The 20168-nt window shown below is 35.4% G+C and overlaps 2 protein-coding genes across 2 annotated transcripts in view; both read right to left on the bottom strand.

Moving 5' to 3' along the window:
• Positions 1 to 20168, bottom strand: part of LOC115626607 — a 150974-nt gene that overhangs the window by 28602 nt on the left and 102204 nt on the right. The gene's annotated exons all lie outside the window — the stretch shown is intronic.
• Positions 13352 to 14105, bottom strand: LOC115626621 (putative cyclin-dependent serine/threonine-protein kinase DDB_G0272797/DDB_G0274007). The gene has a single exon (XM_030522019.1). It carries the CDS (start codon positions 13711 to 13713, stop codon positions 13399 to 13401), a length of 315 nt encoding a protein of 104 aa, XP_030377879.1. The 5' UTR covers positions 13714 to 14105; the 3' UTR covers positions 13352 to 13398.

Below are 20168 nucleotides of genomic sequence, written 5' to 3'. Positions count from 1 at the left end.
GTACCGGGCTTACTCGACTGTAGCGTTTTCTCTTGTTTAAAATAAAGAATATAAATGATGTTATCATAATTGAAATTTCATATCCTCGTTGCACTTTTGTGTCTTTTTTATTTTCCCTATCTTTTCAATAGTGCACTCGTTTATTTAACCATAAAAGTAACCTGCATCTAACAGCCACAAATCAGCGCACACCAACATATTAAGACACACATGTGTACACTACATGTGGGTCCTGGCAGTCAACATCTAGAACAGCATCTGCTCAATTTTATTATGCAGCTGCAAACGAATGAAGCACTCGAGTCGAGTTGCGCAGAATCAAGTGCAAAATGCACTTCAACATCAACACGAAATGCAGAAAGGCTTGAATGACAGTCTGTGGCAGGACTAATGGGTGGAATGGGTAAGCGGGTAAATGGGTGGCGGTTGGATGGGCAGGTGGGCTGGCGCCCAAGGAACAAAAAAGTGCGCAGGCTAATGAAAAATGCAGCAGCAGCGCAGCCACAGCCGCAGATGGCGCTGACAAAGACTCAGATACACACACACACACACACACACACACACACACACACACACACACACACACACACACACACACACATGCACACGTTTAGACAATGCAGCAGCAGCTTCAGTAGTCGGTGAAGATACCTCTATTCAGGGACAGGGACAGGGACATTACAGGCAATTTCACTAAATGACACTGAACATTGGGCTTTCTCTCGCCCATCACTATCGCCTGTTGTTGTTGTCTGTCGTCGTGGCTGTTTCTTTTGTTTTGCCAACGTAGCCCTGAAGCAAAAAACTTTTTGCAGGCCCCAAGGTGTTCACAGCCGATGTAAAGTCGTATATATACAAAGTATGCGAGAGAGAGAGAGCAAGCAAGAGAGACAGAAAGAGAGAGAGAGAGAGAGAGAGAGCAGCATAGCTGGCTTTCGGTTTGAGACCCAAAAACTGGCACAGGGCCAGGGGCAAGGGCACAAATGTGTTGCAAAGCAGCTTTCTAGTAATTTGGTACACAAATCAGCATTTAATAGCCAGGCGGCCATAGCAGTTCATTAGGGCATGTAATGCAAAACATTACAGCACTCTTTTCTTTTTGTTTTCTGTATGTTTTGTTCATTTTCTTTTATTTTTGATACTTCAAAGCAACCGCAATGAGATGTAAATGTATGGAAAAAATTTTTCTGGCTGATACGACAGTCTGCGATAGCATATGTCGAAATTAGATGTTTTCTTCTATTGTTTGTGAATTCCATGGTGAGTTTTATAGGAATTGAATGCTTCTCCGAAAAGCATTCCTTCAAAATGTTGTTGTTGTAAGCTCTGTGTGGGAGCTAGAGAAGGACAGACGGAATTGTTCATTGAAATTACTCTGCAACAATTGTTTTAAGGCTAAACGCAATCAAATCTTGTAACGAATATTCGTTTCAAGGCCTTCCAGGCCTTTTTGAATACTTTTACTTAAAATTTGCAACAATGTACGTGTAGAGTTGATGATCAGACTAAGACATATAATTCGTTAAGTATTTGTGACAATTGCACTTAAAAATGTCCAGTTTTTTGACTCAAAGAGCAAATATTTTTAGACAAAGCAAATGTTATAATCAACCGAACAAAATTAATTGGTTTGCTGTGGGTTCCTAGATCGTCTTTATAAAGCTCTAACTCAATGGCAACTTTAGACAAAATTCCTAAATGCCACATTATCAAATATATTCCAAGAAATTTGAAACGACTTGCTCAACATTTCAACAATAGTCATTATACCACTCATTTTAAGCAACGCTTAAAAACATTCTAATGAATATTAGTAGCTATAAAAATAACCCCAAATCTGCACCTCTTGACCACACGTCGTTTATTCTATTTACCTTAGGGCCGTTAAAAGCCAATGAAATTTCTTTGATTTTCTATGCAGAGCGCGTAAAGCTGACAAATCGATACAAACACACGCAATATTTGAACATGAATTTCTCACACGCACACACAAATATATACACGTGGTCCAAAATCCAATTCAAGGCTGGAGACCGCGTGAAAAACCTCAACGCCTGCAGCAGCACTATCTGCACTGAAGCCCAACAAAACGTTTTAAACGCAATATCGAAGGAAAAACACCCAAAAGATGGAAAAAATCAACAAAAAAGGAATGTAGCAAAGTTTTTGCGAACAGGAATGGCGCGGAAGTTGCAAAAGTTTGCATTTAAGCCCGGTTGTATAATGAAATCGAAACAGCGGCGTCTCCACAGACGACACGCTAGACAGGCGTAAGGCACCACACATTAAAGTCGTTTTGCGGTTTAATTTTCAAGTGTGTGGGTCTGCATACACTATAAAAAATGTAAATAGTAGAGCTTAGAAAAGCTACAAGTAATTAGTCTAACCTAAAAAAAAAAAAAAAAACTATTTTCTTGATAGTTTAAAGCTGATGTCCATCAGAGAGATTAAAGCTCTTCATATGGGTCCATTTAGTTATACTTAAGACTGCTTTTATATTTTTGTTGACCTATTTTGTCGAAATATGTGATAATTATATATTATATGCGATCAATACCACATTAAAAATTAATTAATAAATCATATTATGTAACTGTCGTAATAAAATACTTAAAAATTCGCAAACCTATTGTTTTTGTTTTTTCATTAATTTTGGTAAATTTCTTAGTCATTTTATAAATGACTGGACAAAAATGTATAAATTGCTAATTGATTAGGTTCGAAAAGAAATTTGTAAAAGCACTTGATTGGGAATTTCAAGTATTTCGCATAAAAAAAAAACTATAAATAATTATAAACCTACCACAATATTAAAAACCAAACTTTTATAACATAATAAAGCGCCTATAAATGTCTGCTGATAGATTTGTAAAGTTATTGTTGAAGTTTCAAATCCGCAATTTACAAAAAATACATTTGCAAAAATAAAAAATGACTACATTTTAAAAACTAGAATTCCTACAGCCGAGGCAAATTAAACTGTGAATTTGTTAAAACTATAGCTTTGTCCTTTTTTTAAAAGTGTACGTGTTTGTTTGTTTTCGAATGCACAACGGAAGCAGACATTTCTTTCAGCATTTCTTTTGCAGCACTTCCGGCCATGAAATGTAAACGGTTCTTCTGTTTTCTGTGGCGTTTGTTTTTTCCCCTTTATGTTTTGTTTTGCAGCTTGGCAATGGAAATGTCAGATGGCCATTGAGTTGGTGCAGTCGGCTGTTAATTGGACGACTGTCACGGTCTGATTAAAACGCCGACATGCCCATAGCGAAGGTGAAAGAGATATCCGGCAAGAAAGCGGATGCCGAGAGAGAGGGGGCCAGAGAACAATTCTTTTGCCATTTGGTCAAACGGCAATTGCCGCGCTCAATTTCACATTAAACGTTGACGACGTGCTCGTTGTCGTCATCAGTCTGCTCGGCAACTGCCATAAATCAGAATGCGAGCGCGCCCTGTTGCCATACCATTTGCCCCCTTCAATGCCTTCTCTATGCTGTGCACAACCCTCCACCCCGTTTTGTTTCTTTTCTGCACTGCTTTTGGCGCTGGCGCTGAAAAATATGCTACATAATTTGTTCGCAATAAAATTTTTAAAGTGCTGCGCCAAGCACAAAATTGCTCGCAGCTGCCGGGCAGCGCACAACAATCAGTGCACAGTGGTCTATATTTCTTATTCTTGCGAATCTAAATTCTAGCGATTGATGATGAACTGATGGTAAACTGTTAATCCCTGTTGCAAACATATTTTCTTTTCTATCGACTGTTTTTACTTATGCAGATATTTGTTTTGCATATGTTTATGTAAAGTGGAATCTACGTGTGGAATACGGAAAGGAAACTGAACGATTTTTTAATTAATATACTCGTAAATGATAATTATTAGTTGTTTTGTCAAATGTGAAGATTGTTTTATAATATCAAGTAAATTTTGTAGATTGAGCGAATATAAATAGAAAAAGTTCTACAAAGTTTTAAGAATTAATTAATTAATAGAACTCATTACTACTGATTTCAAATTAAACATAACTCTTGATAGTTGAAAGAACATTTTGTTTATAAGTATGTTCTTGATCATGAATGAATCATATTCTGCACTGGATTTTGAACCACTTGGCAGTTGAAGCAGACCAAACACAACGCGGACTGGATAATCTGACGAGTGCAACATTATCTTATATATGTATGCCCGAAGTAAAATAATATCAAATTGTCGTATATACAAAATTTGATATATTGTGTTATATAAATTCAATTCCAGCAAAAATGTAAATAAATTCTAATTTTTAAGTAAACATTTGTTTTGAATTAAGGAGCTGGTAGTACTTTTGCGTTCAAAAGATTGCAAGTACAGAGCACCATTCGGTAATTTGGAGATAATTTTTAGCATTGGGGCAAATAAATGTTTTTTTTTTTGGTTGATTACCAAAAAATTCCATTGTGCACTCCATATTGTGCCACTCGGCAGCTGCTACAGAGCAAAAACAATACGGACTGTAAATGTGGCGCAGCTGATGGCGCCCAAGCGTTGAGCACATGTCATTTGGGTGTTCGGTTCCATTTGATTGCATTTCATTGCACTGCATTGCATTTTGTAGAGTAAACTTTTTGGTGTTGTTGTTGGTGTTGGTTGCGGCGCAGACTCAGGCAGCCCGCCACAAACCTTTGCAACAGTAGCAGCAACTTTTGCCACAAATGGCAGCAAGTCAAGTGCACACCGACCCAAAACTTAACCAAGTCGAGCTTCCTCTTTCAGCAGAGCTTGTAAGTGAAGTGAAAAGTTCGAACCACGTTTCTGGCTTAAAAAAAGTTGAGCCCCACACCCAAGTTATTTTAAATTATAGTATGTAATTAATTAAAGTGCTTAAAGAGCCCGCCAAATCAAGGTTGGTTGCTTAACTTAAATGTTTGCTACTTACTTTTAAAAATCAACCTCGAGCTTACCACAATGTTCAAGACACGAACATAAACAGGTGGGAGTCAGAAGAATAACATCGAAATATTTGCATATAATATACATTTATGCTTTCGCTACCCTAGTTTTCAAATGGGCTCGATGGAAGACTGGAGCTTTTATTATACAACTATGTATTTTATGCCTAGCTTGTAGACACAGTTTGTGGCCAATTTAAGGACTCTTGAGTTAAAAATATAACCAATGATATTTAATTTTTGATTCTAACCGTACGTTCGTTTTTTGGGACTCATTATTTTGTGTGATTTGAAAAAAAAGGGTCGACGCGATGGTGATTAATTCTTTTGGATTACAGTGCAGTACACCATCGATTGAATAAGCTGTATAGGAATTTAGAATAGTATAGTTTCATAATATAGTTCATATCAATTTTATTTGTTAATTAGGCAAAAAGTTTTTGTGGGCGACTTGAAGACCTGTTTTGTTTGTATGGACACGAAAATATAAATAAATAAAATATATAGTATATTTTATAAATTTTGTAAAATAAAAAATTTAACTGGAGATAACATTTCATTTGAAAAATTTTTTGGTAATAGTCTCTGTTAATACATTTTGGATAGCATCGAAAGCTGACTGTATTAAACTATAGAAATCTAGTTGTTTTGAAAGTATGTACACAAATAGCTGAGAATAGTAAATCAAGAATATAGATAAAGGAATCCAGTAATTATGTCGCTTTGATTAATTTTAAGTATATGACAATACATTTCTATTCAAAGTAACTTGAATTTATCGATGGTGTACTGTACTCTGTATTTGTATTATCATGTTAAAGCAGGCTACACATTTCAATCTGCCGACCATTCAACACCTTTAGGCAGAGTGGAAGTGCATTGGATACACCACCCATAACAATTAAATTAAGAACGACAGTGCTCCCTTTCCATATTTCAAGAACGTTGCCAAGGCCAAGAAACGAAAGATTTATAACAAAGTTGTCAGAAATGGTGTTGGTTTTGTTAAATATGCTTACTGTGCTTCAAAAGATACATTTATAAGTATAACTAAGTGATTCAATAATTCTTAGACAGTATTTGGTTTGTTGTTGTTGTTATTGTTGTAATTGTGTTTATACAGCGTTCGAATTTGATAAATTGCAGCGCCTGTCACTTTCGCAGCTGCTGTTCGAAATGCGAAAAATGACATGCAATCGTATTGGTAATTGGTAAATAAAATATAAATCAAAGGCTTTAATTATAACATGAAGCGCATGCGAGCGACGAGCGCACAGAGACGGAAAGAGAAGGAAGGAGAAGGACGAGCGAAAGAGTAAAACGAGCAGACGAGCATAATGGCAAGACAATTAAAATGCACACACCAAAATGCAGACTTAACAGCAATTGGTAAATGTTTGTAAAAAAAAAAAATACAGGTAAATAAATGCTGGCAAGGCAATGCAAACATGCAAGAAAAAATGCTAAATAAATAGATATGCGATAGTTTTTCTTTCGCTCGATAGTGAGCAAAAAAATGAGCGAGCGAGCATGTTTGGGCAGACTGATAAAGAGCACGTTCACGCGCACACACACACTCACGCACACGCAGATTATAGATACATGTATGGTTCGAATATATAGTTATAGATTTAGGCAGCCCACACACGCACACATACATATGTAAGCTACACACATACATATACCAACAAACTCACACACAAGCACACACACACACGCACAGAGCAACTAATCCTAGCGTACGATTACTAAGTTGTTAGTAGTAGTTGCATAGTACGGGCCACAGAGCACAGAGAGACAGATTGTGTGAGTGAGAGCGAGAGACATATAGAGAGACAGAGAGCGAATATGAGGCAGATTAGAATTATTGAGTTCGATTAGATTTTTAGACACCAATAGTATAAATTAGAATTTATCAATCACATGGACTTATTTCGTAAATAATATATAATTCACAATTTGACTGTACCTAATTTTCTTCGTTTTGCATTTTTCATTGCATACTTTAAGGCAAGAGTCTTATTCTGTTTTATTTTGCTTTGGTCTATGAGTTTTTTGCTTTTGTATTTGTTTTGTTTTTGGTGCGCAAGAGCAAGAGGCATGATAAATTTTAAATTGATGTCGCGTAGCTGCGTCGAGGGGGAGGGAATAAAAATTAACGATAAGGTATGGTATTAGAAGTATGGTCTATGGTGTATGTGGTGGTGTTTGTGTGTATTTGCGTGTTTTATGTGATTTGTGGTGCTGGAGCGCAAGAAAACGAGACTGAGAAGAGAAAGAGAGAAGTAGAAAGAGAAAGAGAGAAGAGCTTCAATCGATAAACGATAAGCGATAATTTGCTTGGTGTGTCAAAATCAAAGCATTAAAATGTTCTTATGGCGTACTTGTATAAATTAAAGCGTCAAGTGAGCGTTGAGTTTTAAAATGTGCGCAAATTAAAAATGCATCAGAAATAAAAAAAAAATAGGAAACACATGTACAATGTTTATGTTCGCTTAACACAAATGGCGCACATTTTAATTATGTTGCTGTCCAAACCACACAATGTTTCGGTCAAAGCTAATTAATAATAAAAAAAAGCGCCGACAGCGATTTTTCTGCTTTCATTTCATACTTTTAACTCGTACCCTTAATATTATATTGAATGTAGTTATGTAATGAAATGCATGGACAGCTGAGCTTTTATTCAAGTTTTATGGCAATTTTTAAAGTAGATATATAAATATATGTAAATGTAAATTGAAATGCCCGACTAAATGTAAAGGCTTTGTTGCTAAACTACTTAAAACACAATTCATAGTTATATGTTATATTGTAGTAGTTGTGGACTTTCAAACGCCAACTTCTCCGACTTACCCAGTGCGCTGCGAATAGGCAGAGTGTACATTAAACTTACACTTACAGAACCGCGCGGTTCCCAAAACTCAAACCCATACCCAAAACCATTGCCAAACCCTTTGCCTTGCAATCAATTTGCAACAAAATTATATCTGTAGCCTATTTAAATGCGTAGCCGAAAAGTATGATTTGTTGCATGCATATTGCGTATACGTACGCGTTGCGTTATGCTTTCTTTTTTCGGTTCTTTTTTAGTAGTTCTTTTCTTTTCTGTTTTTTAGTTTTCAGCGCTTGCTTCAACTTGTGAATGTTCCACAAATAACAATTTAAAAAATAAATAAATAACATTGAGGCGATATTAAAATTCTGCATTTCAATTTGACGCAAAAGTTTTCTCTTTGACAGCAACAAAGAGTTGTGGCAAAGAGAAAATTTCGCATTCCTTTTGGTTTTCTTTTTTGAGGGATTTTTTTTGTTGTTTTTTGTAAAACATTCAATTTGCTGAACGTTCGTTACAATTTGTTTTGGTCTTTTTTTCTACCGATACGTGGCTTGGTTTTTTGGCATTTTTTGTGGAACAGTTTTCGCAATTGAATCAAGTTGAGCTCCTAGATCGAAAACGGGAATGAGAGGCAAGTAAGCTTTACAGAATCTTTTGGGAAAACTTGATACCATTTGATAATTATTTGGAATGAATTTAAATGTGTATATTTTGTATTTGTTTTGGTTTCTTTTTTTTTGCTTTTTGCTGGTGGTTTGTTCTGGTTGTTAGTAAATGTTGCATACTTTCTTTTCGTTTATCATTGATTTATTGATATGTTGGGATATATCTTTTTTGTTTTCTTTAGTTGTATGACTACAAATAAAAGTTACGCTAACGAAATGAATATAAATCAACTATACTCAACTGAAGAATATTGGCTGTTTGAATTGCTCAACTAAATGGGAGAGCGCACAAAATGTTTTATGCAAATTATTGTTATTGGCGAATAAAGCACAACTTTGTTTAACAATTTAGATTGAAACTTGTTGAGTTTACAAATTGATTTATGCTAATCACTGCAGCTGGCGTCATGATAATTAAACGAGTGGACGCAAAATATTTCCATTTGACAAAATGCGATCTAATTAAGAATTAATTATGCCATAACTGGTGGTTGAAAGTGGTGACGACGCCCAAAGGGGACCGCAAATAATTATAATAATTGAACGAGATTTAATTGTAGATTTTCGCATCTTGTGTTATGTTTTTATAGCAAAAATATATATGTATATAAGTGTTGCTTGTCAGAACTTTTTGGTAATGCTAGTAATTTAGGAACTTCTTTTTTGAAGAAAACGGATCTATTTTATTTAATTTTGTATGAAAATTTCGTATAAACTAATTATTATAATAAATGTTTCTTTAAGAATTCATCATTCGTCAGGAAGAAGAACCTGAGATCTAAACAAAAACCTTCAGCTAGAGTTAAATTCACATTCTAATTATCTAACGTGAACTAACGTGATGGTGTTAAAAAATTTACAAAGCTGAAAAGAATCATATGCTTTTGTAAATGTTTTAAATATTATTCAATGCCAATAACTTTTTTATAAGTTATTATTACACTTATTTTTTGCTAATGCTGCTAATTAGTATCCGTACACTAGAAAATATATCGAATTGATATATATTTTATTGCACTCCCTAAACCGTAAATGTATCGTTTCAACATCAAATAATAATTCATGGTTTTGCTTCAACATTTTGTGCGCACTTTGATTCTCAATCTAGTTCTATATATGATGTATCATGATGTTGATTCGGCTAGAGTACACACACACACATACAGATATATGTTATTCACAAGTTTCAATTCAATTTAAGTTGGCAGTTCTTGCAGTAAAGTCGCTTCTCAACATTCGGGAAGGTCGCTCAAATCAAGGCAATGAAAATGCTTGTAAATATTCAATGCAGTTTCTGGCACACAAGAACAAAAACAAAAAAAAGAATAAACACTCAAGGGGCAAGCCTGCCATTTTTCATATTACTTTTCTCTTTGCAATTTATAAAATATTTAAAATATTTTATTGGCTTTGGCATAAATTAAGAGCTCGTTGCTCACATAGCAGCAGGCAATAATATGAGCCAACAATAATATTTTAAATATTTGATATGCAAACGCGTAACGGGTATAAAATCAAATGAGGTAATACCATAAAACAATCATAAGTTGAAAGAAAAACCATTGAAAAGATAGAGACAGACAGTGTGGAAGAGAGACTAAAGAGAGCGAGACAGATAGTGGGTATCAAAAGCAATAGAATTATTTACAAGCATTTTCACTGTACTTTCAAATTACAACCAACTGCAAGACTTCAACGTAAATGACATGGATGGGGGGTGTTCTACAATTCGTTTTCAACCAAATGTAAATCCATTTATAATACCTAGATGTTCCAGAAATCTCGTTCAAATTGTTATAAGTATTTAAATTTTGACAAAACTAATTTTTGACTTGGGCAAGTCAGAATCCATCAGCTTCATTTAACTTTTTTCAATAAGTAGATATTATTAAACGATAAATCTAAAATTCAATTTCATCTGCTGAACTGACAAATATTTGATTTTGGATTTGTGCGACTCTGATCAGAGTCTTTCGGCTTCCTGACAATTGCTGCAGTAACTAAAGAGAACTTTAACCGATAAATGGCGCGGGCAGTTGGAATACCTAGGTTTCATTGTCGAGCGATTTGGAAAGCAGTTATGAATGAGAAACTCGAACGCTATGTAGAACACCCCCGAATGATGGTTTTTTTTCAGTGTATTTCATAAGTGATCGTTTGCGTGGTTTATTTTGGTACGCAACACATACACAAGACACGAGTGGGGATGCACGTGGTGAACGGTAAATAGAACGTAACGTAACGTAAAAGGTTGTTGCTGAGGCGTAGTTGTTGTTGGTTTTTATTTCAGAAAGTTTGACACTTACTTCCGGTGGCGGTGGCGGCGGCTGTGGGGGAGCCGGCGGCGTTGTCACGTATGTGTTTTTCTATGAACGTAAACGTGATGACGTAGTTGGGTTTACGTTAGCGTTACAACATCGAGAGGCAAAGGTAGAAAAGGTGTATAGAATGAAAAATGTATACCGAGCGCGAGCGTTTTGGTAGAGATATTTTTTGTTTTTAGAAAAGATATTTGTTGAAAGATACGACGCAACATAGATGCGCGTCACGTAGAGTAGTTGAAAGTGACAGCGCGAAAATAAATAGTATATGTAAGTATATAAATGTATCAGTGTATGTTTTTTTTTCATTGGTAACATGTATATATGTATGTTTCATGTGTGTGTGTGGGTGAGAAAAAGATAAATACATATATATTCTTTTATAATTAATTCGCTAAATATTTTGAGCTTAAACTAAAATGTTCATATATAAAACTATATGTAGCATGTTTGCTGCAAAGGTTTTGGTTTTTGTTACCTTAACAACAAACATGGAACGAAAAAAATTAAAAGCAATTAACTATGATTCATTAAAATATAGACTACAACTGAAGAAATGTTCAAAATTTTTGATGTGCTTTATATTTATTATGTAGGTAGTTTGTATTTGATATTTCATAGCTCATTTTGTAATTGATTTAACTTTAGTTGAGTTTAGTGGAAAATAGTTAGAAGCACTTTAATCTCTGTTAAAATTTACTCTACTGGACTAGGTTGTTACGGTGCAGCATATGTGTTAGAAGGAGCGCACTATACTATACGAATGTTTGATTTTACGTCTAGATTTAGTGGATGGGTGGAGAACTACACTCGTCTTTGTTTATATCGAGTTGATTTACTTTAAGCAGGTGCAGAGTAGGCGAAGGTAAGTGAGTTGGTTTTTTGATTTTTCTTAAAGTGCGGGCGTTTGAGGAATTCAAACTACATTTGAAGCTAGGTGTGGGTGCTGTTGGTGGAGGACTGGGTGAGACAAATAGTTCGTAAGTTAGAGCATCAGAAAGTACGATAGAGACAGAGTTAGAGAGGCGCAGAGGGAAAGATATAGATTGATTGACAGATAGATAGAGAGAGAGAAAGAGAGGTACTTTGGCCAGCAGTGTATTAGATATATAGTAGAGCAAAAGCGCTAGTTCTATTTATGTATTTTCATTATAGAAAAAATGTGTTGTAAGCTAATTATAGTACAGCGTTGGCTGGCAGAGCGCTTAGACTTGAAATATATCTATAGATATGTCGTATAGATACTATAGCTATTGATGATAAGTTACAACTATTCAGTATTGGACTAAAATATAGTTAGGTACGTTCCAAAGCGATTCATTTTGGATTTTAATGATCGGAAGTGGGCACGCTACGTTAATTGTAATATCAAGAAAGAGTTGAAGAAAAAAATGTTTGCGTAGAGCACCTAGGTACACTAATAGAGAAAAGCGTATGCGCTGTTTGGTAATTAACTGTAGGTTTGGGTTTACAAAAATCATAAGGGCATGTGTCTTGGAGAAACAGTTCAACAGTTACAGAGAGAGAATTAGAGAGAGAGAGAGAAAGATGGGGATAGAGATAGTGAAGAAATCAAGATAGACAGAGAGTTGAAGTTACAGGGTCTAGTTATTTATTTTCTTTTTAAACGTAATTTATTAATTAGGCTCTGGAAGTTAGATCTTCAATTTAGCTAATGATATTCATTTGATGGCTTTTTCTTTAAGAATTTGCGCTTTTCTTTTAAGGGGAGAGCTTCAGATTTAGAGAGCGAAAGAGCAAATTTATGCTTTTACTTTTGCTGTGCTAGATTTAAATTGTTGCTTCTTTCTGTTTTTCTTATTTGTTTAAAAGAAATGTGACATAAAATTAGTTTAATTTCTTTTTTTTTGTATTTGTTTGTTGGTATTTTATATTATTACCCATGACTCAGGTGGATAACGAGGAAATGGAGCTATTTCTTTAGTTGCTACATTACTAGGCAACTCAAGTCTTCCACCTAATTTTCGTAGCTTTCTTCTTCTCGCCACCCGAGATTTCGATCTTAGCATCAATGCGGCCTGCATCTTGTTTGTTGTTGTTGTTTTGCTTGTTGTACGGTAAAACGGTAGTCGGTAACGGTAACGGTAGCGGTAACGTTAAAGTTAAAAAGTTCTTAAATTTTAAATAAACGTTTTGTGTTTAAGTAATCGATTTTTTCCCTTGGTTTTTGTTGCTATTAATTTGTTGTTCTGTTACGTAGAATCGGGAAATCGTATGTGTTGTTGTGGAGCGTGTAATTGAGTTATAGTTAATGTTAGAGTTTAGTTCGTGTACGGTACGAAATCAATGGGAGTGACACAGGTTACGTTTAGGAGCTTAAAAACGTCAAAACTAAAAGCAAATCGAAATTCGTTTCGTAGGTCGTTAAGAGATTCGATTCTTGTGTGGCTGCAACCAATTGCGTACCAAATTTATTTCGTAAATTGTTTGCTAGTATTATTGCTATGACAACGCAGCGTTACGTGGAACGTAAGAAACGCACGTTAGATAGGCACAAAGAGAAGGAGTATAGAAAATAGAAGCAAAGAGTATTTATCGAAAATATTTTTCAATGTGTGTTATTGTTGTTTGTTGCTGTTGTTGTTGTTGTTATTATTCTTATTATTGTTGTTGCTCAGAAACTGCGTCAGTCTAGGGCTGGCGCAGTTGAGTGGCGGGCGGAGGATGTGCTGCGTTGATCTCCAGTGGTCGGCCTGCTAGCTCCGTTACGTCGTTCTCTTTTCCAACGATGGTGCTTCTTCTTCCTTTCCTCCTGACTGCGATGGTGATGTTGATGGCGCTGTCGATGACGAAAACGATGGCAATGGTACTGCCACTGATCTTCTAGCCCTCGTTCTGCACTCCTCAATGAGTTCGCTGCCTGCTGCGTCTGCTTCTCTTGCTTCTGCTGCTGCTCTTTGTGACGTAATTGCGCGAGCGAAGAACGGGACAGACGACACATAAATGGCGCGTGACGTTAGAACTTTTCTATTTCACAGTTATAGTCTATGGCGTAGGTATTGTCTTCTTTTTCGTTTGTTTGCTTCTTTCTCACGTCTCTTTCGACTTGCTTACGTCGTGGCGCAGCGATAATGCTGATGCTACGTTGCGTTGACGTCGCACAACTTCGTGTTCGTAGGCGATTTCATCTTCGTTTGAATTTTGGCATTATAAGCTATAAACATTTATTAATATCTACAAGTTTCACGGCTGCTTCTTAAGTTATACGTAAGCGCTCTATGAAGTCGGCACTTGCGTTCCTTTGCCTTAATCTATTTATCATTGCCTATCGGAATTAATATTTCTAGTTCGGAGCGTAGAAAAAAGTTTTGCAAATTATTTAAGTCTAATTGCGACGCTAGTAGGTAAATACTTTGTTTTTAATTTGAATAGTTATGAGAGAAGGCAATGTCGTTGTTCAAAATTTATTGTTGAAGTTAGCTTGATTTTGTTCAATAATCACATTTGGTGCGTTTAAAGTTAATTGCTTGGGATTTCCGCCATGACTTTTATTTATTTAGTAGAAAAAATAGTTAAAGCTTTTTATTGTAGCGCTGCATTATCATTACATTAATTGTTATTAATAGTATAATTTGTAGCGTTTATAAAAATTAAACACATTTTTATTGCTATTTGATTTCGTTTGCTGCAATTTGCTTCCACTTGCTGTATTGTACATAATTTTAGAATATTTATTTTCAATTAGTTTTTATCACATTTGTTGCAGATGTTCTGTTTTATTCAATTATAGCACATTTTAGTAACTATTTGTGAGTCACTAGAAAATTGTCTAAGAAAGATAGAATATCATTATATAACTATTTTTTGATTCAGTTTTATTCATTTACGATTTATTTTCAGTTTATTTAATTTATTTATATTTCAGTTTCAAGCAATATTATTGCTTACAATTTAAATTATCAATTTTCGATTTGATTTGATTTATATTTTAAATTGAGTTTTGATTTGTTTTTAATAATTATATATGTTTTTCAGTCGGGAGTTTTTAAATATTTGTAAATTGATCTCACTTTATTTATTTGTGTTTCATATTGGCATTTAGTTATTGACAGAGTTATATTGCATTAAAGGATTTTGAAACTAGCATATATATCTTGCTTTTACTTTACTCATTTAAATAATGTGTTGAAGATAACAAACAACTTTGCAGCTTCGGTTTGTCTGTTTAAAATCCATTAATTCTACGCTTGGCCTGAATGGATATTGTCTACAATATTGCCTTAATTCATAATTAATTATTTGATTGCTTAAAAAGAGGCCTGTTGGCTTTCGAATAGACTGCTCCAACAAATAATAGTTTCTCAAGTCTGATATGTTTTATAATAAGTTTTTTGTTTGAATAGCTCAGCTATTAGCCATGTTCAATAATTTATGTGTGAAATATTGCATTTATAGGCGTTCACGCTAACGGCGGTGAAGCCATGTATTAAAAAGAATATACACTAAGGGGTTTTCAATTTCATAGCCGCAACTGCAAAACTAGTTCGTGCGAGGGCATAAATTATACTTGAACCCTATTAATAGTTGTGTAATTATTTTCACACCATTTCGCATTGATGTGTGTGGAGTTAAGTATAAGGTTCTAGAGCGATTATTGTGGAATTGTAAACTGCTCGTCAGAGCTGCTTAGATAATTCCAATGTTTTACTTCTTTAGTGAAATTGTTTTGAATTTTCACAAAATACAGTATTCAAACCATTTAAGCTGCAGTTGAATGCGAGTCTCACTCCCAGTTTTTAACTTTACGGTGAAATAAGCTTTAAGGCGAAAAACTAATAACAAAAAACGAAAATTCCACACTAATATTTCCCCCAATGTTTTTTCCTTTTATTAAAACCGAAACTGAACTTTTGACATCAATCAACAATATTTCTCATTAGCAAAAGCCCAGAACCAATATTTGAATGTCAATAACATTGACTTCTAATGAAATGGCAGAAAGTTTGCGCTTTGTTCGCATATATTATATAAACACTCAGAGCTTTGAATTGCATTATGGCAGCCAAATGAAATTACTCATTTATGTAGCACATTTTCACTTCCATTTCCCATGCACACTCCCACAAATCGAATCAGCGTTATTGTGCCTCAACGCCCCATTCAAGTCAAGTCGAGTGCAAAGTTTCCCGGCCGTTGCAAATCACTTGCAAAATCTTGTGAGCAATGCGAACATAGCAAATATTTATGGCATATAAGCCATGTCGCTCCACTGCTATGCCATAACTCAAATGGCTACACAAATGCAGAGACAGAGAGAGGGAGACACACATTCGTACAGGCAGAGGGAAGAGATTGCAGTATGTCCGTGCCCCAAAAATCAAAAAACCAGCAACGCACACACCCAGAACGAAAAGAAGAAAAAAATTGAAATAGTGGGGAGGAGATGCAAAAACTGCAGCTGCTGGAATTCATATGCAAATGCAGAAGCAGAAGTAGAAGCAGCGAGTAGTCGTGCCTTTTGTTAGTCTTAGTATGTTGAAGCAATGTGGGCTGGGGAGACGGACTGTGGCAACGCAGTCAGAATCATCGTTGTTGCTGCCACTGCTCTCTTCTGGCTGCTTGCTGCATGCTGTATGCTGCTTGTGACCGAAAATTTCAATAATTCAACAGCACAAAGCGGAAAAAGTCACTCGTTGAACGATGCAGATGAAATTTTAATGAAATACAGATTCATGCAAGAGAGCCGCAAACGCGCACACACACACTCACACAGTTGCATGCATGCATAACTCATACATATACATCCATTGCATATATGTATGTGCTACAAAGTGCATAGTCAGAGCTGGTGGTGGACTGAAGACTGTAGAAAATCATCGACTATAAGTCCTGCACTTATCGACTTCTCCAAATCAGAAGCAATAAAATATTTTAAAATAAAACTTAAATATATTTTTAAAATATGTATTGCTTAGGTTATGTAAACCAATCACTATATTTTGTAGGTGTGCAAGTGTTATACTTAATAAAGTTTTTCTTATTTCGGCAAATAAATAAATGGGGCGACACAACAACATGCACTTCATTTTTGAACAGGTACTATATAAGGAATTACCTTATACGTTATTTATAACAGGTCATAGAAGTTGTCTTAAAACAAACTCTTGGATGAGGATCGATATTATTGGTGAATGAATTGTTATTCATATTGTCAAGTAGACATTAATCCCTAAAATAATTGGTGATATATTATTAAGTGAACAAGTTAATTTTATGTGCTGCTTATCCTTTCACGTTCGCATCTCTTGTAATGGCCGCATGCCGTTAATAGACAATAGCATGGCAGTCACACACACACACGCACACAGAAAAAAGCATGCAGCTGCGTCGCGCTGACATAACAAAAGCTCACTGGCTCACTGCACTGTGTGCTCGTAACGCCTAAAAGATTGCTACATTTTGCAATTAAACACAGACACAATTGCACACAGCAGCCGAATGAATGTCCTGGCACTGACTTTGTGTGTACTTGTTGTAGTCGTCGTTGTTGCTTTTGTAAATGTTATTGTTGTTGCATGTACTACACATGTTGCAACTGACAGCCAGTCGGCAGCAACAACAACAACAGAAGCTACAATGTCATGCTGACAGCATAAGCGCATAAAATGTGCAATGAAAATTAATTTTGTGTATTATTTTTAAGAGCAAAGTGAATGCATAGTAAGGATATTTAAACTGTCGAAAAACAGTCTAGGAATTTAGTAAACAAATATTAAATTTCTGTAAAATGTCTTTCCGACTTTTTTCATTTTTTTCATAAATGTAATCCAAGCATTAATACCTAGAATCAATGTTTGTTATATCCTCATTTTGAAATAACTAAAATTCCTATCCATATAACTCCTGAGAAAATGATAAAGACGTTAGTATTTTAAGAATAGAAATCCGAAATGCCAAATGAATAAATAAAGTAGAAAACATAGTCATGTCCAGCAGCTTAATTCTAAATACGTATCGAAGCAGAACACTTTGTTCTGTTATTATAAATGCACTAAAATGTCTATTCATAGATGCCCTGAAGTATTGCATAAACTGCTACACTTTCAAGTCAGATTACATTCTATTTCCGTAAAATATTTGCATAATGCTAAATGCTTTGAGTCCTCGCATCCGTCATCGAAGCACCTCTAACCTTTTGCAAAAATATTTTTTGCTGCAATTTTATGAGTTTGCAGTTCACTTATAGGGAGAAATGTGCATGAGCGTATAATTTTTATTTTAAAATGTACACACACACACACCCACACACAGACTCATACACACGGTAAATAGCAAAAGTCAACTTTTACATTAAGATACGGTCTTGTACGAAGGCATTACACGGGTCAAAGGTTAAGTACATCAGTCGATGCGGGCTTAGCAGCTGACGTCAGGTGGCTAAGAGAAAATCACAATAAAGCAGGAAATGTAGCAAATGTAAAATAAATGCGACACTTCAAACTTTTAAGGACAAATATTTTATGCTCATTCCTAATTGTCTTAGGATTTTAGAACGACTTTGCATACAAATTGATGTTGTTTTAAATAATTCTAAATCACCAAACCATTTGAAGAAACCAAGGAATTACAGAATTAATTCAAAGTACTGTAGAAATTTTTAGAAATTAAACGTTAATATGTTTCTCATCATATTTTACATTGTTAAACAAAATGCCAGCCTTTTGTTATTGACAACTGATGAAGACAGCCCCCCATGCTCAAGTTTCCCCATCAGTTGACATTTTCAGGGCAGAACTTGTGTTATTGATTTGGTTTTCGCTTAGTGTAGGTAGAGCTTTGGCCGCCACGAACTCATTGACTTTATTCTGGAACTACAAAGTTCCATTGACAGAACGGGTTAATTAATGTGCAAAAGGCAGGTGTGTGTGTGTTTGTGTTGGCAGTGGCGCCACAATATCGCCAATTCAGTTGGCGCACCGCCCGATGACACACAGGTGAAGGAGACAAGCAGAGATACCCGTAGATGGGCGGGATGAGGTGGTGGTCGGCCAAACTACAAGTGTAATTAAAGCCAACGAGCGTCGCAGTTGGCAGAGACTCGAAAAATTTGCATATGTAGTATGCGATATGCCGTGAGAAACGGCAACAACTGGTGGCAGTTGCATGAAAGGGATGGGCACGGTTGTCATGTTATTTGATTGTTGACAGCCGCCATGGCGCTTCTTGTGAGGGCGTCTGTGTATGTGTGTGTGAATTAGCCTCTCTGGGTGTGTGTGTGTGGTTTGTTTGTTCGGGCATATCAAATGACCTTGTGTGTATGTGTGTGTGTGTGTTTGTATCTTGGTTAGCCGCACTTAATTGAGCAAAAATTAGTGCACTAATTAGCGCACAATTTGTGGCAAATATTCAAATATTATAATGTTGTCATAATGCACATACATATGGACGTGTAGAAGTATAAAATTGTAATAAGTAGTGTCAATCATGTTGTGGTCTATCAATATGATTTAATGCCACAAATTTAATTTAAAGCTATGATTGCGTATTGAAATAGTAATTGCATTTTAGGCGTGAACAGTTGTTGAGCTTTCTTCTAAACGAATAGAAGCCGAAAGAAGCAATCTAAAAATTTCATTGCGTATGAATTCTTTGTTTAAAGTTGAGAACGTGTTACCAAGGATTGATTGAAAATCGAAATTCGAAATCGAAACACAACTTTCAGTGTTTGGAATGGCGGAGAATAAATACAAAGTAAATACTTAAAAGCTTCAAGTAAAAGATTAATGTTGTTGCTTTTATCACTGCCCCAGCTCGAATCGGTATAACAGTTCATTAATAGCAAAAGTACATAATATAACAATAATATTCACATTAACATTATCATTTTATAATTTCAAATTAACTTAATATGCTATTCAAGAATAAATTTTATTCATTACGTTCCCTGAAAAGATTGCTTATAAATAATAATGTTTGCCTTTTCGTTTAAAATGTTCAACAAGCCAGCGCGCTTCACACACATGTGATCGTGTGCGTTTGTGTGTTAGCCTATAAAAATGTCAAATGCAATTGAGTTTTGGAGTGCGGAAAATAATTTGTGTCTTTTTAAATGCTTTTTATTGTCATTGGAAGCGACGAGAGGACGTTGAGCGGCAAAACGTTGGCGCTGCTGGCTGCTAGCTGACTGGCGACGACAACAATCAAGTCAAGCAGACGCAGACATATGAGCACATTTTACCAACACACACACACACACACTCACACACATATGCACAAAGTGAAATGGCAACAGCCACACACACATCCATACGTATGTGGAGAGCTGGCAAACATTGAAGATAAATGTTTGTACAAGAAGGCGGCAAGCAAAATCGAAAATGAATTTAAATGTGGCTTTGTAATAAACGAGTAGCATTTATATATGTTTTGTTCGCTATCTCCCTCCCTCTCTCACTC

This window comes from Scaptodrosophila lebanonensis, unplaced genomic scaffold (assembly GCF_003285725.1).
Source record: "Scaptodrosophila lebanonensis strain 11010-0011.00,11010-0021.00 unplaced genomic scaffold, SlebRS2 tig00000085-arrow-pilon, whole genome shotgun sequence".
In the NCBI taxonomy this organism is placed as follows: Eukaryota; Metazoa; Arthropoda; class Insecta; order Diptera; family Drosophilidae; genus Scaptodrosophila; species Scaptodrosophila lebanonensis.
This window is presented reverse-complemented; position numbering and strand designations above follow the sequence as displayed.